The sequence below is a fragment of the Castanea sativa genome, chromosome 10 (assembly GCF_040712315.1).
Source record: "Castanea sativa cultivar Marrone di Chiusa Pesio chromosome 10, ASM4071231v1".
In the NCBI taxonomy this organism is placed as follows: domain Eukaryota; kingdom Viridiplantae; phylum Streptophyta; class Magnoliopsida; order Fagales; family Fagaceae; genus Castanea; species Castanea sativa.
This window is the reverse complement of record NC_134022.1, coordinates 1,751,034-1,774,259: the sequence shown is the minus strand read 5'-3', so window position 1 is coordinate 1,774,259 and position 23,226 is coordinate 1,751,034. Positions and strand designations below refer to the sequence as shown.

The window sequence follows — 23,226 nt, the reverse complement described above, 5'->3', positions numbered from 1 at the left end:
TAGTGTTAAGGTTGGCTGTTTGATTAAGGTTGTGATTTACTGATCCTTATATAAGACTTTAATAGTGGATTGAAAACTGCTGGAAAGACTATTATATTATATAGTCATCAGTAATAACTAAGTTTTTTTTAAATATTTCAAACCGACCAAACCGACTAAACCGCATCGCAAAAAACCGCACCGCTATAGGTTGAAAAACCGACCTTAGGCAGTATGAATCAGTACCAATTATGAAAAAACCGATCTCTATCGGTTTGGTAATAAATTTTAAAAAAAACCGCCCTTACCGAACCGCGCACACCTCTACTCACAACCTCTTTCAATTTCCTCTTCTCCCTGACTGTGGGGGGAAGTTTTAGACCTGTTGAACCACATTTTCCCCATAGAGCTGAAACTTGAGAGCAAAAACCCACTGAGTCAGGAAACAATCTCACAATTTTGAACCTTAGAGGTGGAAATATGGGTACAAGGGAACTTTCCCTCTCTTCCTCATAACTTCTCTTAATTTCCTCTTCTCCCTGACTACGGGTCGAAGTTTCAGGCCTGTTAAGTTTTTATGTTTTTCTACGCTTTTATTATTAGCATTTTGATTCTCTCTTGTCTAAGCATCATTAGCCTTTTGTTCATTATACATTTGGAGTTTTGGGCTTGGTTCTCCACAATAAACACTTCTAAAGAACCCAATAGGAGATTTGGGTCATTCTCGCATTTTCAGCCCTTGTCGCAAAACGTCCCCGACAACTGTAAACAAGATATTCCACCCCAATGTTGCTTTGAGTGCATTGTTCATGTGTTGCATCCTTCTTGCAACTAACTCGGAACTAACACTTTTGGTTTGCATGTATCATCCTAAATCTTTTAGGTATATTTGGTCTATTTTCTTCCTTTGTAGCCCACCATAAATCTTTAAAGATGGAGTTAATTTTCTCGAAAACCTTTTTTAGGTAGCTTAGGAAGGTTACAGAAGAATTATGAGTGGTTGTGTTGTGGCTATATTTGTAATTAGACATGAAGTTTAAACTTCCACCCCAAGAATGAAAAGGAAAGGTAAGAGATAGAATACACTTTGCCAAAGACCCCCAGTAATTTATCATTATAAAGGAGAGTCCATTGATCATTATGGAAAGGTTAGGGGCGTAGAGAGATAACATGATCTAACTCTTGATAAGTATAACCACAACACACCTTGCAACGGTTGCTCCACAAGTATAAGTGCTTGTGAGGTGTGGGGGGCCAAGGATCAGGATTCAAGTCTTTAGAAAGGAGTTTTACACACATATACATTTAGATTAGGTTAGAGTAGAGTTTCTATTTTGTATAAAAAAAAAACTCTTGACATGTTTATGAATGAAAATGAGGCATGAGGTCTCAGGTTCTACACCTCACAACTCCCTATTCTCTATTTGCCACCGTGCACCCTTGGAGTGGTGATTACTCCACAAGTATAAGTGCTTGTAGGTGTGGGGGACAATGATCAGGGTTCAAGTTTTAAGGAGGGAGTTTTACACATATATACACTTAGGTGTGATTTGGATTTAGATGAAAAGCAACGCGTTTTGTGTTTGCGTTTCTTTTTATTTTTATTTTTTATACCAGAAGCACGTGAACACAGACCTGTCAGTGGGTCCCGTGCACTGTTCATGGGACCCACAAACATCTTTTTTCACCAACACAGTAATTAAAAAAGGTCCCACAACATTATTCACATATTTAAAAATTATTTTATTACAGTGTTTTCAGTTTTCATCAAAATAAGCTGTATCCAAACGGACCCTTAGATTATATTAAATGAGAATTTCTCTCTTGTATTAAAAAAAGAAAAGAAAAGAATGAAAAACAAAAATATACAAAACGGCAGCGTATCATTTCCCTAGAAAAAAAGAAAAAAGGAAATAAAGTAGAAGTCTATCTGAATGGCTTTTTACTTTTTAGACGACACCGCGTTGACCTAGTAGCGTGCGATTAATATTCCAAATATAAATTCAAAATAAGAAAAAGAAAAAAAAAAAAAAAATTTGGACCAAATCTGGAAGAGTAGAGAAGGGAAAGGAATCCGCAGATATTTGTAACGTGTCAATCAAACTTTTTTGAGTTTCGAGAAATGAGAAGTAGATAAATACAAACGGGTCCAACAAACTTCCATCAGTGTTGTTGTTTGAGCCACAGAGTCTCCTTCTTAGCCGTTCATCGCTTTCTTCAGGTTTCTAGGTCTCATCGACGATCCTAAAGCCAAAGGTAATTTTCTTAATCTCTCTATGATAGCAGTTTCAATCCTTTTGATTCTTCTAATTTCTCATCGATTTTCCTTCATTTTTCTAGCTTCTGTGACAGTGTTTGGGAATATTTGCTTCACCATGACAAACCTAGAAAATAAACTGTAAGAACTGCACTTTTTTTGTTGTTGTTGTTGTTGTTGTTGTTGTTGTAATTACTTCATTTCGATGGTATAGGATTTCGATTTCACTTTTTTTATTTTTCTATTGGTGAAATTAAAGAGTTAGGGTTTGTTCGTAAACTATAATAATTGGATAAATTGTTTTTGGATCCAGAGGTATGCCTATTTTTGATTTCTTTTAAGAAATTAGAGTTTAGTCAAGAATGGTGGCAAATATCATACCCTGATTGGTCCATATGATCGATCGGATTGGTCAGCCAGCTGATCTGTTATGCTCTTTATTTGACTGGATTGACTCAACTGAGGCTGTTCCTGATTTGTTAAATTTGAGACAATGAATGCCTTTTTATTTAACTGACTGTGTTTATAAGGATGTATGTTGTTGATTTTTGTTTGTCTTGTGATTGATTTGCATTTGTATGCTAGCGGATTGAGAGCTTGAAGAGGGAAGGAAGTAGTTCTATAATTAGTGACTTGCAGATATGGGGAGAAGAGGGACTTGCGCAAAATGTCCTTTAACCACAAAATATGGTATGCTTGTATAATTCTATATTATGCGCTAGAATTAGTCTTTAGCTATTTGATGATTTTTTCATGCAATGATTGGTCAAGTTATTATGCCTTTTTTCTCTCTCTACCCTCCTCCCCAACACACCCCATAAGGTGCTATTTACTTGAAGTTGATTAAATTCTATCTTAAAAGAGTCGTACTAGTCGCATGCTGGTAGTGTGCTTTTACCTATATGTAATTTTGTATATACATTGATGTGGTGGTGTGCACAGCTACTGCATATGTTAATTTTGGGAAAATTACACATTTGCTGCTATGATTAAGCCTAATTTTGCATCACTTCCCTTGATGGTTAAATGTTACTCTGAAATCCCATATTTTTGGGGCTTCCTGCCATAACTAATCGCAAACTTGCATCTTGCATGCACTTGAGATGAGGGGCTAATAAAATAAATCATTTAATTAGAAGTGGTATTAGTTGGCATTAGGTGCTCAAGGGTGAAATATTTGTATTTAATCAATAGAGAAATTAAAATCAAGCTTGTTTCAGGATGGGGTAATGTGGTCATGTTAAGGTTAGGCTGGTGATTTGGAGTATGATTCCATCTTTTTTGATGTGGACTCTTTGGATAGAGGAATTCCCGCTTTTTCAAAGATATATATAGATTAGGCTGTGTTTGTTTCGGTTGTAAAGAAATTTGGAAAAACATTTTACACCCTTGATGGTGTTTGGGTAAATATGAAAATACTGTCAAACTGAAAATAAATTCAGTTGACCGTAAAAGAAGGTGACGTGGAGTGTAATTAGTTTTACACTTCCAATTTACCTTTAAATAATTTTCCACTCACACGGTCACACCTCTACTAGCTGAAGGGAAGAGAGAGAGAGAGAGAGAGAGAGAGAGCTTACCCTTGGCTCCAGTCCAAGTTTGTGCCTCCACTCACCGGTTTGCAGTCATTGCCATTGCACATCTACACCTCCTGTCAAGGTAAGCTCTTTCTCTTCTCTCTTCATCTCTCTTTCCTCTCTGACCAACGAAGGCTGAAAAACTCTTGCATGTCTTCGATCTACAAATCGATCTCGCTGCCGTCGCCTCTTTCAGATCCACCTGTTGATCTTGTCGCCGTTGCCTCCTTCAATCTCGTCATTGTCACCTCTTTCAGACCCACCCAACAATCTCATATCCTTTACCTCTCTCTTTCTCTCAATCTATCTCTCTCTCCCTCTCTCTTTGTTCTTTTTTTTTTTTGTTGATTTGGTTTATATATGGGATTTCTATTATAATATTTGTTTGGAAGTTGAGAAAATGTGAGAGAATGTGTTTTCTAGAGGATTTTCAAGAACACAACCAAACCCCTTAAAATATTTTCCAAAACATTTTTTGGGATGCAACTAAACACCTGAAAATATTTTATACTCTGAAAGCATTTTACATTGAGCCATACACAGCCTTAGTTGCAAAGGCAGTTTAGTGTTACATGCGCCAACATATTTTTTTATGAACATGTGCCAACATCTTTGTCCCATTGGGAAAGTGTTTGGGGTAGCAAGGTAACACATAAGGTGGGTTTTTTTTTTAAAATTTTTTTTAAATTTATAATTTTCTGTTGTTGTTTGGGCAGCATCTTTGAATTCCATGTTGACCTTTGATAACCTAATGAAGAGGAAGTTAGTGGTTTCAATAGACGTATCATGATTAGTGTGCTATACTTGCACATGATGTGATTATCCATCCAAATTCCATTTGGAGAGTTGGGACAAAATTTGTGCCCTCTTTAGGAAGCTATCCATTTTGAACTCTTTATGATTTTGTAGATAGCATGTCTTTTTATTTTATTTTTTTGGGAGCATTCCATAGTATAATCCCTATGTGTTGCGGCTTTTTTTTTTTTTTTCCCATGATATCGCTACCTCCTCCTCCCTCTCTCTTCACCTCCTCAATAGCCACCTTCATGCTTCCTTCAACCTCCTTCCCACCTACCATTGCTTTTCCCTCCTCTGGATCGCCACCCCAATTCCCTTTCTTATTTCCAAAGTGAGAGCCTGGTGGGCATCCTATTTGTTCCAAGGAAATTCTAGTTTTATACTAGCTAAGAAGTTGACAGCTTTGAAGTTGGATCTAAAAAAATGGAACGAAGCGGAGTTTGGCAATGCCACTTTCAATGAACAGCAACTTTGGAATAAATTGAATGATTTGGATGTTAGAGAGGGGACTTAGCCTTTAACAGCTGAGGAAAAGTTAGAACAAGGTAATCTCTGTATCGAGATTGAAAAGCTCACTCTTTTAGAAGAGATTAGTTGGAGGTAGAAGTCTAGGGTGGTACACTCGAGGGAGGGGGATGCAAATACCAAATTTTTTCATAGAATGACTAATTCTAATAGAAGAAATAACGGTATTGAGAGACTTATGATTGATGGAATCTTGTCTTCTGATCAAGGTATGATTGCTGATTGTATTACTCAATTCTCTATGAATTTATACTCTGATCAGCAAGTTTTTCGACCATTTCCAGAAGCCTTGGTATTTCCAAGGATTTTTGGTGATAGTGCAGATTGGCTGGATAGACCCTTTGAGGAGGCAGAAATTTTTGATGTCATATAGGATTTTAATGGTGATAAATCGCCTGGATTGGATGGGTTTCCAATGGCTTTCTTCCAAGCGTGTTGCGATATTCTTAAAAATGATCTTATGGCTGTATTTCATCAATTTTCCTAAAGGTCAGTTTGAGAAAAGTTTGAATGCAACATTCATCACTCCCTTCCCTAAAAAAAATTTAGCAATTGAAGTCAAGGATTATTGCCCCATTAGTCTTGTTGGGGGGTTTATAAAATCATTGCTAAGGTCTTAGCCACCAGACTTCGCATGGTCATGGAAGATATAATTTCATCTTCACAGAATGCTTTTGTGAGTAACAGACAGATTCTTGACCTTGTGCTTATTGCTAACGAATGCCTTGACAGTAGAGTGAAATCTGGTTTGCTAGGGATACTTTGCAAATTAGATGTTGAGAAGGCTTTTGATCAAGACAACTGGGGATTTCTTATGTAGTTACTAGAACAGAGTGGATTCTCTGCTAAATGGAGGCGGTTAATTTTCTTTTGTGTATCTACCGTTCGCTTCTCTATTCTAATAAATGGCTCCTCTTGTGCGTTTTTGAGAGCTCGAGGGGGTTGAGACAAGGTGACCCATTGTCCCCTTTGCTATTTGTCTTGGTTATGGAAGCCCTTGGGAGAATGTTGGATAAAGCTGTCCATGATGGTCACATGTCAGGCTTTGGTGTAGGTCGTTTAGAGGGAAGACCTTTGGCAGTGTCTCATCTTCTCTTTGCGGATGACACTTTAATTTTTTGTGATGCTGATCTAGATCAGGTTTTGTTTCTCCTTATGATTCTCATTTGGTTTGAGGTGGTTTCTAGTCTAGAGATAAATGTGGGCAAAAGAAAATTTTGACTTATTGTTGAATGCCCTTGGCTATAAACAAGGTACTTTTCCAATGAAATATTTAGGCCTTCCTTTTGGAGCTAAGTTCAAGGATAAGACAATATGGAATCCTATTTTGGAGAAGATAGAACGGAGATTAGCAGGATGGAAACGTTTGTTCTTATCCAAGGGAGGTAGAGTCACTTTAATTAAAAGCACTCTATCTAATTTACTCACTTATTTTCTATCTTTATTTCCTATTCCTGCTATTGTGGCTAACCGAATTGAGAAACTTCAGAGGAATTTATTTCTGTCTTATGGGGTGGCATTGGTGAAGAACCAATATTCCATTTGGTTAAATGGACTACTGTCTGCACTCCCATCCCATTGCTTCGGGTGGTTTGGGGATAAGGAATGTAAGACTTTTTAATGAAGCTTTGTTTGGGAAGTGGCTATGGAGATTTGGGATGGAGAGAACTGCCTTTTGGAGGTAAGTGATAGCGGTGAAATATGGCTGTGGTTGGGGTAAATGGTGTACTAGGCCTATTAATGGTCCATATAATGTTGGCTTGTGGAAAAATATTAGTCAGGGATGACCTTTTTCTCGCCACATTCTATGTGATATTGGGGATGGGTCTAGGGTGAAATTTTGGCAAGACCGTCAGTGTGGTGAAACATCTCTTGTAGTCAACTATCTTGAATTGTTTAGATTTTGCTGAGATCAAGAAGTTAGTGTGGCTGAGATTATATGAAGTTTGATAATGGAATCCTGTTTTTAGGATGTAAGTTTCTTTAGGGGTGTGCATACTTGGGAACTAGAGTCATTGGCCAGTTTCATGGATACCATATATGGTGTTTCGGTGAGAGGGTTTAGGGAGGATAAGATGTACTGGAAATTTGATAGAGAGAAGGGCTTCACGGTTAAGGATTATTACAATCTCTTAGTGGGCTCTAATGACTATTGTTTTTTCTTGCCACATTCTATATGATATTGGGGATGGGTTTAGGGTGAAATTTTGGCAAGACCGTCGGTGTAGTGAAACATCTCTTGTAGTCAGCTATCCTGAATTGTTTGATTTTGCCGAGATCAGGAAGTTAGTGTGGCGGAGATTATGAAGTTTGATAACGGAATCCTGTTTTAGGATGTAAGTTTCTTTAGGGGTGTGCATACTCGGGAACTAGAGGCACTGGCCGGTTTCATGGATACCGTATATGGTGTTTCGGTGAGAGGGTTTGGTGAGGATAAGATGTACTGGAAATCTGATAGAGAGAAATGCTTCACGGTTAAGGATTATTACAATCTTTTAGTGGGCTCTAATGACTATTGCTTTCCTTGGAAAAGCATTTGGAAATAGAAGATTCCTTCTCGAGTAGTTTTCTTTGTTTGGACTGCTGCATTAGGGAAATGCTTAACGATTGACAATTTATGAAAAAGGAAAGATTGAATATTGGATTGGTGCTACATGTGCAAGTGTAATGGTGAATTGGTTGATCATATTTTTCTTTATTGTCTGGTTGCAATAGATATGTGGGGTATGGTGTTCGGTTTTTTTTGGAGTGGGTTGGGTTATGCCGCAATCTGTAGTGGGGCTTTTGGCATGTTGGTGAGGCAGATTTGGCTGTCATCGAAATGGGTATATATGGTTGCTGGTTCCCCATTGCTTATTGTGGTGCCTTTGGAGGGAGAGAAATAGTTGGTGCTTTGAAGATAAGGAGAGATCCATATCAAACTTGAAGCTATTTTTCTTTAGAACTTTAATGGATTGGTTGGCTGCTTTGCGGAACCAATCATTTTTATCTTTTCTTGATTTCTTAAATTCTTGTAATTTTTGTTCTTGGTTGTTTAACCCCTTGTACACTCCCTGTGTACTAGGGTGTTCCCTTTTTTTGATATCAATAAACTTTTTACTTATAAAAAAAAAAACCTTTTGGCTTCTACCCATGCCCACCCTCCATTGTTTTCATGCCCCCTACACATTTTGCCCCTTGGCCAAACTAACATTCCTCAACTATTACATAGTGACCTCCACTGTTGCAATTGCTCAACTTGAACCATTTCAACCACCTTCACAAGTAAACCCATCCCAACCACCTCAACCACTTGCACAAGTAAACTCACCCAAGCTTTAATACTCGGAAAACATAATGGAAAATCCTATTCCTATTCTTGAAGGAAATGGATCAGGAGGTAGCAAAGGGAATTTTCATATTGATGCAAAACATTTTTCTTTATCTCTTGATGGTGGGCGATCATACCCTTACGCCATTCATGAGAGTAAATGTAGTGTTAAAAGTTACATTAAAAGTTCCATTTGGGTAGGGAAGACAAGACTAGGACAACCTTAGCAGTTTATAGGTGGTGGGTTGCAATTGGAAAAATCCCAACAATAATGATAATTTGCAAAAGTTAAGGAATATTCAAAATTTTGGAAACTCGTTGGTAAAGAAGAGGATTTATGGGGGATATGGTGAAGGTTTTAAACACCAAGTCTCTTTTAAAAATGGAAGACCTATATTTTATTTCGAGTAGCACACTTGGCTTTGAAAACTACTAAGCTTAAGGATGGAAAACTTGTGGTGTTTTGGGCTGGCACTAATGCCACTCAATGGGTTGTTAAAGAGTAAAAGTAGGCCTGAGACTCTTTAAAAAAATTGGGCTTGATGTTTGTGGTAGTAACATAGAGGCCCACTTTTCAAATTATACTGACCAAAAGGCAAAACTCCCATAGCCGCAGCGTCGCTTGATAGTTTGTGTAACCAGCAGTATTGTGAGGCTAAGGGTTTGATCTGGGAGGTGGGTTTTGGCATGGGGGTAGATTGGAGCTCCCGAGAGACGGGAGAGGATTTTGATGGTCAGGGGGAGGGGGTGTTGGGTTTTGGCTCTTCTAAAGGCACGGTGGTGGCGGTCGGGCAAAACTCAATGAGTTGACAACCTAGAGGTAACGACTATCGCAGCAGCATGTGATCTCTTTACTGCTTCGCCATTAGTCACAGTGGTTGGTGGGTGGGTTGATATGCAGTTTTTTAAAATTTTAAGGAGTCCTAACTTGTTTTCTCCTCTTTTTGTTCATGATGGGTTTGATCAATGAGTTCTGAGTTATTTTTACTTCCTCGGGCTCGAAGTGATTTTGATACAACTGAGTTTTTGTGTGGGTGTGACTTTGGATTGTGCATCTTTCTCCTGCTAGGATCCCAAAGATGATAGTGAGATAATGTTAGCAGAGGAAGTTGAAGAGGGTGAACTTGTGGAGGCTGAGTTGGTGCCTCCGAAAGGGTGGTCTAGGGGGGTCTCTGATGATGAAAGGTTTTAGTGAACTTGTGGGTTTCCCAATTGTGAAGCATGAGGATCAATGTTTGGCTCCCTTTTGCATAATTGAGCTAGAATGCCTTGACTTAGTAAAAGTTGGTTATTCTCGGACCTATTAATGTAGGTTAAAAGGGGATTTTAGGGAGCTAAAAGGGTTAATTTCTACAGTTAATTGTGATGGGTATTATACTTACGGTAGTAGGGGCAAAGGTTCCTATGAATGGGGTAGGATCAGATAGTGGTTACCCATGAATTTGCAAATTTGATCAAGGAATGTTAGGGGGTTAAATAATTCCCACAAAAGGGATGTTGTGAAGAATAAACTTCAGGAGTGGAATTTTGATATTGTCTGCATCTGGGAGACTAAATTGGACTATTCAATTGATTGGGTTGCTTTACATGCTGATCACACATCTGAGGCGTCTTGGTGGTTTGGGATTGAAGGGCTTTTGTGAAGATTGATGCAGTTGTGGGTCAATTTTCAGTAATTGTATTTTTGAAGGGTATAGTGGATGGTTTTGAATGGGCTTGCACGAGAGTGGTCCTTCTTTGTTTGGGAGGCAACAATGAGAGTTTAATGTAATCATCCGAGTAAGAGGCTTGGCTGTGATTGTTTTAGTTCAGCCATGTTTGCATTCTTAGATTTTATTGAAAATAATAACTTGGTGATTTACCATTGTAAGGGGCCTTTTTTACATGGTTTAGGAATTCGATGCACCATCTATGTCCAAAATTATAGGTCTTTGATATAGTGGATTGGGAAGATCATTTTGTGGATGTGACTTAGAGAGTTCTTCACCATGTTGATTCAGATCATTGTCCTCTTATGGTGGAGGCTGGTGGTGTTAGTAAGGGGTGTTGTGCTTTCAAATTTGAAAATATGTGGCTGAAAGTAAGGGCTTTGTTGAGAAAATTCAGCAGTGGTGGAATGGGTTTCACTTCATAGTCTCTCCAAGTTTCATTCTTGCTAAAAAAATTGAAGGCACTTAAGGAAGATTTGAAGAAGTGGAATAAAGAATTTGGGGATTTGGCCTTTAGGAAGAAGAGTTTATTGACAGAGTTAACGGGTTTGGATACTAGAGTCATAGGGTCTTCGCATGAGGAAAATTTATAGAGCTCAGCTTAAAGGTGAAATTAAGTAATTGGCATCTCTGGAGGAGATCTTTCTTGGAGAGAAAAGTCCCATGCACTATGGTTGAAAAAGGGCTATAACAATACCCATTTGTTTCATAGATTGGCTGACTCATATAGAAGGGCTAATTATGCTATGGGCATTGAGGGGGATGGTGTGATTTATGAGGATGGGGATATACTGCGTATTGGAGTAGAACAACTTTATAAAAAATTGTACCAGGAGACGGATACTTGGTGCCCTAATGTGGATGAGTTAGATTTGCGTGTATTGAGGAGGATGTGAGACATGCTTGAGAGAGAGTTCACTAGAGATTAAGTCCATCAAGTGTTGCAAGAGATGGAGGGTGATAAAGCCCTTGGCCTAGATGGGTTTACCATAGCTTTCTTCCAAAAATGTTGGAGGGTGGTGGAAGGGGATGTTTTGGCTTTCTTTGAGCATTTCCACATGCTTTGTGTTTTTGAGAGGTTTCTAAATGCCTCCTTCCTAGCCTTAATTCCAAAGAAGCATAATGCTTTGAATATCAAAATTTTTTTGCCTATTAATTTAGTGGGTAGTGTGTATAAGAAGTTGTCTAAGGTGTTGGCTACTAGACTGAGGGTGGTATTAGAGAAACTCATTTCAGAGGCTCAAAATTATTTATGTTGGAGGTATGCGGTTTTTAGATTCAATACACATTGCTAATGAGTGACTGGATAGCAGATTGAAGAGCCGTGGTCCGGGTGTGATTTGCAAATTAGAAGAAGCCTATGCTTACGTGAATTGGGATCTCTATTTTATCTTTTGGGGAGAGATGGTGGAGGATGGATTAAGAGACGCGTGTCACCACTGTTCGCTTCGTAGTTTTGGTTAAATGTATCCTTTGCTAGTTTGAGACAAGGTGACTCCTTTTTCATCTCTTTGTTTCTTCTAATCATGGAGGTTTTGAGCAGGGTAATGAACAAAACCGAGGAGAGGGGCTTAATATGTGGCTTTCATGTAGGGCTTAAGAGTTCAATAGGAGTTAGTGTTTCACTTATCCTTTTTCCTTATGACACCATAATGTTTCGTGATGCTTCTAGGGAACATTTGTGTACCATCAGAATGGCTCTGATATGTTTTGCTGCTGTTATTGGATTGACGGTTAATGTGGGGAAAAGTGAAATTGTTCCTATTGGAGAGATGAGTAACTTGGATAATTTAGCAAGTATTCTTTGTTGTAGGGTGGATAGTTTGCCAATGAAATATTTGGGAATGCCTTTGGGTGCTCCGTTTAAGGCAACCTTTATTTGGAATTGCATTTTGGAGAAGATGGAAAGGAAATTTTTAGGTTGGAAGCAACTCTACTTATCAAAGGGAGGTAGACTCACTTTGTTGAAGAGTACTAGCCTTCCAACATTCTTTTAATCTTTGTTTACCATCCTTAAATTTGTGGCTAATAGATTGGAAAGAATTCAATGAGATATATATATATATATATATTGTGGGGAGCATCAGAGGAGGGCTTTGAATACTCCTTGGTGGCATGGGACAAGGTTTGTTCACCCGTTGATGCAAGTGGTTTGGGGTTCAGGAGGATTGTGTATTTCAAGCATTGCTAGGGAAATGGTTATGGAGGTTTGGACATTTTAAATTCTTATATATGGTGAAGGGTTATTGCCACTAAATATGGGGAGGACAAGGTGGGTTGGTATTAGAGCATGATGGGATAGATTTTCTCAACATTTGGTTTTTGAAGTTGGAGAGGGTAATCATATTCTTTTTTGGCATAATTGGTGGGCCTCTTAAGCTTCTCTACCCTAATATTTTAAGCTTTTATATATTTTGAGCCACTAGTTGGATGGGGATTATAGGAGTTGGAATCTGAGACTTAACATAAGTTTTCATGATTGGGATTTAGAAGCAATATTCTCTTTTCTTGATTATATTTATTAGGGCTGTCCATGGGTTAGGCGGATCGGGTTTGGGGTCAAATCGTCACTTGACCCACTCTAGTTAGGTGAACAGAATTCTCACCTGTTGTTAACCGAATGGTCGGTTGAAACTGTTTGTCTTGGTTCTTCGGTTTGGTAGGTTGGATTCGTTGGGTGATCGGTTTGAAGGAAAAGAACAAAAGGAGAGGGAAAATCAAGCAAAGAAAAAGCTTGAAATGGAGAAAGAGAGAGAAATCAAACATTAAAATAGCAAAAACCAAATATCTATGAGCTTGGAACGGAGATAAAGAGGGAAGTGAGAGAAGATAAAGAGGGAAATGAGATTTTGAAATCATACTTGAGAAAGAGGAGACCCAACACATGGTAACAAACAAAAAGCAAAACTCGTCAGCAAACAAGAAGTGAAACTCGTCGGCAATGGTGATGGATGGTAGGGAATAGTCCAGCTACGGTTTGAATTTTAAAGAGAAGTTATGAGATGCGGACTGGGAATATGGGAGTCATTAATATTATTGTTTTCTTATGGTTTATAAAGGTGAAATTGCATTGAGCCCAACAACTACAATAGGACAAAGCCATTAATGCTCACGGGAATAGCTATTGCCTAACATTGATTCAAAAGTTCAAACAGACGTGAATAGCTAATCTGCCTACTAAACATTGGTTCAAACAATTTTTTTATAGTTAGTTTTGTGGTGAATAGCTACTAACATGACAACTTTTTTTATGGTTAATTTGTGGTGAATAGCTACTGCCCATTGACATGAAAAAACACAGAGTCTATTCCATCATGGAGAAACTTACCTGCCCGCGTGAAAGTGAAATTAAATTCGCAAATGGTACAGTAGTTTCGATTGGGTCGGTCGCTACGGTTTTCAAACTTTTAAACCATCACTCAAATTGAAACTTCGGGTTTTGTAGTAATTAGACCCGCATTTGACTGGCTTAGGTATTTGAAACTAACCGTGGGGCTTCAGGTCGGGCGGGTCCGATCGGTTTGGTCAGGTCATCCAACCAGTTGGACAACCCTAATATTTATTCTCAAGTTCCAAGGGGTGAGGGGAGTGACAAGTTGTGTCGGTGTCTCAAAGGAAGTGGTCAGTTCGATACTCTGTCTTTGTCAAGAGATTCAGGGTACTACTAATTCCCCATTTCCATGGTAAGGTATTTGGTCCATTAAGGTTCTTAAAAGGGTTGTGTTCTTTATGTGGGCAGCAACTCTAGGTCGGATCCTCATGATGGATAATTTGATGAAGAGAGGGGATTGCCATTAGTGAATTGGTGTTGTACGTGTCAAAGTAATGTGGATCCTCTTATTTCATTGTGAGGTTGCCCCTAGGAAGAATGTGGATTCGGGTTTGGGTGCGGTGCGGTGTGGCGACTCGGCAAGTTTTGAAAAAGTAGGGTGCATGTGCAGCGGGATATGTTTATTAATAAATTATTAAATATATTTTTATTTACACATTATTAAATATATTTTCTTATAATGGTAAACACATACCCATTTAAGAGCAATAATAACTTCAAATAGTTGACTAATTTCAATTTACGTTATTTAACCTACAAATAAGATGACAAATATATAATAATTTAATAAATAAATAAGAAATCAACTCAAGATTTTAAATTTTTTATTTTATTTTATTTTAAAATTTGTGTTTCGGCCATTTTCTTGGCTAGTTTCGGAGGGTTTCGGCAGATTTCGGCTGGTTTTGGCTTGAATCAGAGAATAAACAAAAGAAAAAGAAGTGGTGAATCGGCGCATCAATGCGAGTCGGGTGCAGGTGCGGGTGCGGGTGCGGGTGCGGGTGCGGGTGCGGCGGCCTTGGAGCCACACCCGTGCTTCCCAGGGCTGCCCATGCTTTGTGGGGGGTGTGTTTTAGATATTTTGGATCCATTGGGTCATGCTAGGTTTTGTTGTGAGTTTGCTGTTTTGTTGGAGGAATTGGTTCGGAAAGCATTGCTCTGATTTTTGTAACATGGTACCGGGTTGTTTGATGCAATTGTTTGGAAGGAGTAGAATTGTCGTTTGTTTGAGGAACTCAACCTATTTCACCATACCATATTAATAAATGTGTTATTTTGTTTGACAGAATACATTACCCCGCATATTAATGAAAGAGTTATATTGTTTGGCAGAATACATTACCCAAAAATTGATCTGGTTAACATGCTTTCATATTTTATTTGTACATAAATAGTTACAAATATAACTTATAATACATATATATATATATATATAGTAACAAATATAAACAATTAGATTCTATACAAAGTCTATTTGATAATTTTTTTTTATAAAAAGTTTCTCAGTGCATATTCAATTAAAATTGAATGAAAAATTATTAACAAATTTTCATCAAAATTTAGAAACAAACAATCAAAGAAAAATGGTTGAGTAGGAAGGAAGAAACTGAGAGAGTGAAAGAGGCAAAGAATGGTTGTAGAAATGAATTGCAGGGGGAGGGGTGCATTTGACAATGTAAAATTAAATTTTTTTATTGCTCAATTTTCTATGTAAAATTCATGTTGATACTGGATTGGAAGTTACACTCACACCCATTGGGTTTTGAACCCATGAAACCACTCCCACTACGTTCTTATGGGGAAACAAGGTGTCATTTGAACTACGCTCCTTGGTTTTGTATTTAATGCATTTTTTCCAGATTGTTTATTATTCTTTTTTTATTTTTATTTTTTTATACGGTCTTCTTTTTTATTTTTGGTTTATCTCATAGTATTAGTATCTATTCCTCTGATATTTGGAATTCAATTTTTGATGTTTCATTTTCATTTGAGTTAAAATTATATTTTATCACATGGTTATTATAAGAAGGCTCTAACCTAGTACTCTCTGCACAAAAAAAGAAAATGAAAAAAGAAAAGAAAACCCTCATGACAGAATATCTTCTTTTTTGCAGAAAATTATGACTGAGATATGTTCATGTGAGAAATGTGAAGTGATTTTTTTTTTTTATAATTTTTTTTTTTCAGGTTTTGCAAAATCCTTTTCTGTTGATTGGGTCCTCCATCCCAGATATTCAAGTGAAGACTCGTACATTACTTTTATAGTTAGTGTTTAGGATCTACTTTGTGAATAGTGATAGTTCTTGTAGATAATGGAAGCAAAGTGGGCCCAAGTATTGGATGATGGGGCAAGAAATGCTGTCTATTTGGACAGGGAAAGGGCAGCTCAATGCACAAAAAAAATAGTTAGAGTTCGCCAACAAGTGTTGTCACAACAGTCTGGCTTGAACTTATCTTTTGGCAAGGTCGGTAAGCGTAAGAGATCAGATTCATGCAAAACTCAGTGTGGATCATTCTCAAAGAGATCTTTACTTAAAAACTATATGAATTTCAGTAAAAGTGGGCTTCCTCAACGATTTTTGTATTATCAAAATGGTGAGTGGACTGATTATCCTCAAGACATTGTGGAGTTGGTCAGGAGACATTTTCACTTGAAAAATGCAGCAGTGAATGTGGAGTTCAATGGCTGCCATTTATTGCTTGATATTTTGTATATGATTGAATTGGAGTTGAAAACAGGTTTACAGAAGTACATTGCTTGGATTGATGAAGCAGGATGTTGCTTCTTTCCAGAATTCCCCTCTTGTGTTAGTGAAACATGTGAGTTCTGCCAATCTAAGTTAGAGGACGATGCAACTGTTTCATTACTAGAGCCAAATGAGATGCCTGATATCAAGTTGCAGCTTGAGATTGGATTAACTGAAGTGAATAGTTCTAATTCTGAGGAATGTGTTGAAGAGTCAAATGTTCGTGCTAAGCGGAATAAAGTTGAACTAAAATCTGTTAGTAACTCTGAGGATCTTGAAGTCAGTGACAATTATAATCGAACTTCAGATGTCAGTTCACACAAGTCTAGGGGGGAAAATCAACAAATTGCTGAAAATAGAACAACTAAGTACGTAGTTATGCACGAAATGCTGGACTTTGATACCGTGAAGGAAAAGTTTGTTACGGGCATGGGTTCATCTGTAAGTGCAAATATACTAGAGGTCAAGCGCTGCTCTAGTGATTTGATGCAAACTCGGCTAGAGCTATTTCAAAAGCAGGTTGAAATTACCAAGAAGAATCGTGGCAATCCAAATGTCCAATACGGCTGGCTAGCTGCTACCAAAGATGCTTTATCTAGTATCATGACATATGGACTTGGGCACGGTGGACACAAAATGATGTCCTCATATGGCATTGGAGTTCACCTTGCACCATTAAACTATACGCATATAAGGTCAGTATTCACACACACACACACACACACACGAATGAAACTCCCATGGAAATATGATCTACATTTGAATTACAATGAATATTTATAATGAAGATTATGACTGTTGTACAAGGTTTGAGCACATGGGAAATTATTTTTCTAATACAGGTTTTGCCACCCCCTTTCCTCTCTATTTATATTTGGGGAAACCCTTGGTCTTAACTCTACCAGATGGATAATCATATTTCTTTGAGTTGTGCTTATTTTATTTCTTTTGGGAGGACTCAACTCTTGTTTTCTGTACAGTGCAAGTTATTGTGATGATGACGAAAGTGGGATAAGATACGTAGTGTTCTGTTGTGTGATATTGGGAAATGTGGAGGTTGTCAGTCCTGGATCTGTACAATGTCGTCCCAGTACTGAAAACTTCGATAGTGGAGTTGATAGCCTTCAAAGCCCACATCATTATATAGTTTGGAATATGAATATGAATACCCATATTTTTCCAGAGTTTGTTGTCAGTTTCAAGATGTCTTCCAGTGCTGATGGTGGTATGTTTTTCTTTATTTCCTTTTTCTTGTATTTATTGTATTATCTCTTTGGAGAACTTTGGAAATGATCTTGTATACCTTATATACACGTGTAGCAGTTCATCTTGATTTTTGAATCTGTTTGATATGGGACACAGACACACAGTCAACCTGGCCAAAAACGGCTAGGCAGTTTATGTACATTGTACTGTCTATTATGAGTCTGAGCCATGTCTTTGTGGAGGATATATGGAGACCTTAATTTTTATCAGCTGCTTTTAGTAAGTTCTAATATTTTGAACTTCCTTCGAGTATTGCAGCATGAGAACTTTGTGATTTTATGGCAGGATGTCTTTTTGCTAAAGAAAATAGAATTGATGTTTCGGGAATAACTACTTGTGAGGGGCCTCAAAGCCAGGTGCAGCTGTATCGCTCTCCAGTAGTATCAGTAAGCTTTTTTGCATGATCTTTATATATTTTATTCTTTGTTGGCCATTTTGTTTTGTTTGCAGCGATCCTTGATAGGGAGCATATATACCTGGGTTTTCTTTATCTTGTGTACCATTCAACTGGTAAAATGACACTTAGTGTGATTGGTGCGAAAAAAGAAAATGAAAAGAGTTAGATACTACCCGGGCCTCTATTATAAATGTCAATTCAACAACTCTTTAATCTTATCCAAACTTTCAGTCCAATTATTTCAGCATAAAACGTTTTTAGCTGCAAACAGTTTCAAGGAAAATTGATTGTTTTCCAATGTGCGGTGGTGTTCGTGAAAATGCCAAGGGAAACAGTTTTTGGTGTTTGGATTAAAAAAAAAAAAAAAATCACTAAGGTTCCTATTTATTTTTTGTATGGATATTAAATAACAACGTTAATTTGACACTTTAAAATGTTAACACAAATCAACTAAAGTCAATCTTAAAGTAATAGTGCAACAACAGATAAAAACCCGGGAAAAATATACAAAATCCCATTGTGGTTTCCCCTAAAAGAGTGGAACCTCCTTGAGGTTTTGAGTGTAACACGAACCCCCTCTGTAGGAGTGTAACACTATCAACTGAACTTGCCAAAAATAAATACCAGGGAAAAATGTACAATACCCCATTGTACCAGGGAAAAATGTACAATACCCCATTGTGGTTTCCCCTAAGAGCATGGATCCTCCTTGAGGTTTTGAGTGTAATGTTTCAATCAGTGGAGTTTTTGAAGTTCAATATTATTATAGGGCATTACAACCCACTAATCCGCAATCTTTTCCATGGAAGCCATTGTGGAAATTGAAAGTACTTTCTTTGGATTGCGGCGTTGGGAAATTTTTTGATTGTTGATAATTTGTGGAAGTGGCAAGTGCTTGTGGTGGATTGGTGTTGTATGTGTAAGAGGATTGGGGAGACTGTTTATCACTTCCCCATGCCCTATAGCTCAAGAATTGTGGAATATGATGTGTTCACTGATTGGGGTTGAAATTTTAATTCTCTATGCTGCAGGAGAATTGTCAATCATTTCCAGAACTTGGGAAGAAATGCCAAGAAAAGATTGTGACCCTTGGTTCAAGCTCTTCGAAGACTCCTAAATCGCCATGGATGCCTTTTGGCAAGTTGTTTGAAGTTATCTCAAAAGAAACATCTCCTAAAGATATGGAGTTGGTGAACATTCATTATCAACAATTCAAGGTTAGTAATTATTTTTAAAGGATGTATTATACATCATTGATTATAATTCTTCCTTTAAAAAAAAATTATAATTGATTATGTTCTTTCTTTGTTGGTATTTCATCAGAGCAATAAGATTAGTAGGGAAGATTTTGTTAAAAAGTTGAGATGGATTGTTGGGGATACGTTGTTGAGGTCTGCCCTAATGGGTCTTCAGTGCAAGGTATGGTTCATATTGTTGTATAGTATTAAGCACTAGCCACTTTTGCCTGATTTGAGCTCCATAGCTATAACTTTGGGATCTAGTTACCATAGACTCTGTGCAAAATAGAATACCCAGACAGTCACAAACATTTATTCGCATGAACTGACGCATCCTGCTATATCTAACATTGAACCAGAACCGAATTAAAAAAAGAAAAAAAAAAGAAAGTAAAAGTGAAACATGTCAGTTTGGGTGGCGGGTTTTTTAAATAGTCCTACATCACATTTTTGTTCTTGAGTCATCATATTGGTTTATTTAATTTATTTTTTGGCTAGGTTATATATATATATATATATATATATATGTATGTATGTATGTATATTCTCATGTTATTGATACTCTCCTTCCCCCCACCCCCCCCCCCCCCCCACGTGCGACCTGAACAAAAAAAGAAAAGAAAAAGTAGACAGGTGTTAGCCACGTTAGCAACACTGTATTTGGCTAAAGCATTTAGATCAACCACTGAATGCCTGAGGTACTAGCCACCATTTAGAGTGCATTGTCTGCATGGAGTCGATGGATATGATTGTATAGTGATGGGTATGTTAAACATTCTCTCTCATAATTAGTTTGGAGTTACATATAAATTAAAAAAAAATGATTTGGGAAGGGGATGTTGTCAGTTTGCTCAATATTAGGGTTTAGCTGGAAAAAAAAAAGGGTTTAGAATGGCTCAACTAGCACCTCCTCCCCTTGCAAGTGTTCAAGACCCATGCATGTGTAACTTATTTATTAAAAAAAAAAAAATTAAGACTGTTGGCGGGCAGGGGATTTTCTTTTTTCTTTTTGGTTTCCTGGGTAGTTGTCACTTATTTGTTAATGATGGTTTGTTTCTTGCCATTTTTTTTTCTATAGTCAATGTTGTGTAAAGGCTCTTCTTGCTTATTTATGAATCCCAAAGTTTTATTTAGCATTTGTGACTGATCATAAAATTTAAAGTTGCATTTTGTCCCTGGTTATGTTTGCAGCCGGCAGTGACGCCAAAGCTGGAGCGAGAATAATAGCTCACTTCTGACTGGTAATCACTTATTTTCTGGTTTTGCCCCTGGAATTTGTCGACCTGATGTTGTGAACTGTTTAATATAAGGTCTAAAAAAATTGCCATAAGTGCTTTGTTTTTATTATTATTTCTTCCTTTAAGCTGTTTTAGGTTTAGGCGACCTGTGAATTGGTATTGTAGTTTCAAGGGTTCCTGAATTAAATTGTGAACATTTGGCCTCAATTTCATAATAAATGGTCAAGTTTTTGGCTGGATTACCAAATCTTGGGTCTGCATCATTTGCCATTGAAATTTTATTAAGACGGTTTGGAAATTGAGTTGACTGGTAAAGAGCATGCTGCTTTGTGATTTTTGTAAAATAAACTCTTGTTATTGCTTGGAGATTGCACCTTGGTGTAATGCAAGCGTCTTCCACCAAAACTAATTGGTTGCGTATTCGAGTCCGAGAATCAGGCCCTCCAAAAAAAAATTGGGGGTAAAGTTGTTTGCTAATCATCTCTCAGATCCTGCAAAAGTGGGAAGTTTTGTGTGGTGTACCTTTTTCAATTTTTTGCATGTGCATTATCTTGCTACGAATGATACAGTTAACTCTCTCTCTCTCTCTCTCTCTCACCTGGCAATGAGGAGTTATATTAAAGCCAACTTGGCTGACAAGACAATTTCAAGATATATGACAATCCAGATGGAGGGTTTTCATTCCATACAAAAGAAAATTCTGTTGCTTGTTAGTCATCAACTGCTTTGAGAGGTGATGTATTTTATGTCTTTTGGATATACTTAGAATTGAATTTATATCATAGAGAATGCCATTATTAAAAATATGATATTTAATTGCTGAAAATCATTCTATAAATATTCTTTTAGTAACTAAAGAAGTAAAAAGTTGACCATAATGGATTATTTTTGAAAACGAAACAAAAAAAAATCCTTGACTGTTAGTTATACATATTGTTCTAGGTTAACTAATATATAATTACTTCTAAAAAATAATAAATGAAAATGAAAATTTGAATTAAATATTACATAGTAATTCTATATATAAAATATGTGAGAATTGACACATACTACCTAAATAGGTGAGTGGGAGTTAGAATTTTTGCATATCATGGGTATCGAAACGTGATTGAGAATTATAGGCCATGTTTGGTACACCAGTTCAAAAAAAAAAAACATGTTTTTAAACGTATTTCTACACATTTTTTCACTTACACGTATTTTCACATATGTTTTCAAACAATAAAATACATGTTTTTAAGTGCATGTACCAAATAATCAAATTTCAAGATAATAATCTCATGAATTATCTATGCTTATTCAAATTCCTACCTCACATCAATTGAAAATGTATTCAATTAATAAAAAAAAGGGTCAATATTTAAACAATCATAATTACTTGTTTTCCACGTCGTACTAGTATTCAAGGGTTCTTGACCATAGCATAGTGGCTGGCTTGGTGCACTAACATTGGGTGTGCTCTAAGTATCAGATGTGCTAAATGATAAAATTTTAGCTTTTAGTACACCAAATGCTACAACACCAAATGCTACAAAACCAACTGCAACACATGTTTCAAAAGCTAAAAAATTTGGCATTCTCTCTCTCTCACTCTCTCTCGTTTGCTTCACTTTTAGTAACCTTCCTCTCTCACCTTGCTGTTGACCTCATATGTCACTGATCTTGCTGATATTGCTGCTACCATTTAGATCTCTCTCTCTCTCTCTCTCTCTCTCTCTCTCTCTCTTGCGGTCATCATCTTCCTCCTCACTCTTGGCCCTTTCAGACTCTTTTGCTCTCTCCCCTTGGGTCACTGGTTGGTGGGTTGTGGGTCGACTATTTTTGTTATCCTCCTGTTGTGGTGAGTTTTAGGTGGTGGTGGGGTTTTTATTTTTTTTATTTGTGTGATTTTGGTTGGTTTTTGAGATATTTTTTTTGGTTGAAAATTTGGTTGGATTTTGGTAGATTTGGGTTGTGTTCACTGTGGCCGATGGTTATGGGTGGATTTGGGCTGTGGATTAAAATGAATTTTTTAATTGGTTGAATATTTTATTTTAGATAAATGATATGTCCACAACATTTTCACAATATTTTTACAACAAATCTTAAGTGGCAGGTTGTTATTTGTTGTTATTGTTGGGGCAAAAAAGTAATCTTCTTGTTATGATCAAATTTGAATCAATAACAACTAACCACCTGTGATTTGTTGTGAAAAAGTTGTAAAAATGTTGTGGATGTAGCATTTCTCATTATTTTAATGTGTTGAAGGTTAAACTACAAGATGTGTGCATGGTGTATTATAAAATGGTGTGTTAAAATAGATAAAGTAGGCTTTAGTGTGTTAAAATGACATTTGGAATAGAACTATTAATGGTAATGGTCTTATAGAAGATTATAATGTCAAATGCTAGTGACATATTCCAAGCTATATAACCCATACATGACAATGATTAAAATCCTCTAGAGATTTTATGGTAATCTTTCATGTGGAGTGCTTTTAATCCTCACATTTTTATTTTATAATTTGTCGCTAACCCGAAAGTTATATTGTACGAAAATTTGAACAATTCTTTGTTTCTTCCTCTTGTATATTAAAATTCCAGTCTAAAAAATCCGTATCTTTGATATGAAACATTAAATTACTAATTGAAAAATATTAATCAAACTTAAATTAAAATTAACAAAAACACAGCCCATAAACTTAAATTAAATCCAAACACAAGTAAATGAAAAAAAAAAAAAGTCTCATATTAATACAAACAACGCATAAACTGAGAATTTTGATAAATGGTCTCAAATTAATACAAACGGAGTATAATTCTCTAATAACCATAAGTCATGAGGGGATTTTGATATTTATAACATTCTCTCATGA

At 36.8% G+C, this 23,226-nt stretch overlaps 1 protein-coding gene across 1 annotated transcript; it reads left to right on the top strand.

Moving 5' to 3' along the window:
* The first annotated feature begins 1,993 nt into the window (after nucleotides 1–1,993).
* Nucleotides 1,994–20,619, top strand: LOC142613165 (inactive poly [ADP-ribose] polymerase RCD1-like). Its single transcript, XM_075785384.1, has 9 exons — nucleotides 1,994–2,235; nucleotides 2,320–2,377; nucleotides 2,822–2,926; nucleotides 15,674–16,928; nucleotides 17,214–17,458; nucleotides 17,785–17,885; nucleotides 18,928–19,113; nucleotides 19,220–19,315; nucleotides 20,326–20,619. The coding sequence occupies exons 4-9, from the start codon at nucleotides 15,799–15,801 to the stop codon at nucleotides 20,356–20,358; spliced, it is 1,791 nt and encodes a 596-aa protein (XP_075641499.1). The 5' UTR covers nucleotides 1,994–2,235; nucleotides 2,320–2,377; nucleotides 2,822–2,926; nucleotides 15,674–15,798; the 3' UTR covers nucleotides 20,359–20,619.
* Nucleotides 20,620–23,226: the final 2,607 nt, after the last annotated feature.

What these genes read in the sequence shown, in the direction of transcription:
- LOC142613165 (XM_075785384.1), top strand. Translation starts at nt 15,799, where the DNA reads ATGGAAGCAAAGTGGGCCCAAGTATTGGATGATGGGGCAAGAAATGCT. An exon ending in TTAAACTATACGCATATAAG is followed by an intron (nt 16,929 to 17,213) that starts GTCAGTATTCAC and finishes TTTTCTGTACAG; the next exon opens with TGCAAGTTATTGTGATGATG. An exon ending in TTCATTATCAACAATTCAAG is followed by an intron (nt 19,114 to 19,219) that starts GTTAGTAATTAT and finishes GTATTTCATCAG; the next exon opens with AGCAATAAGATTAGTAGGGA.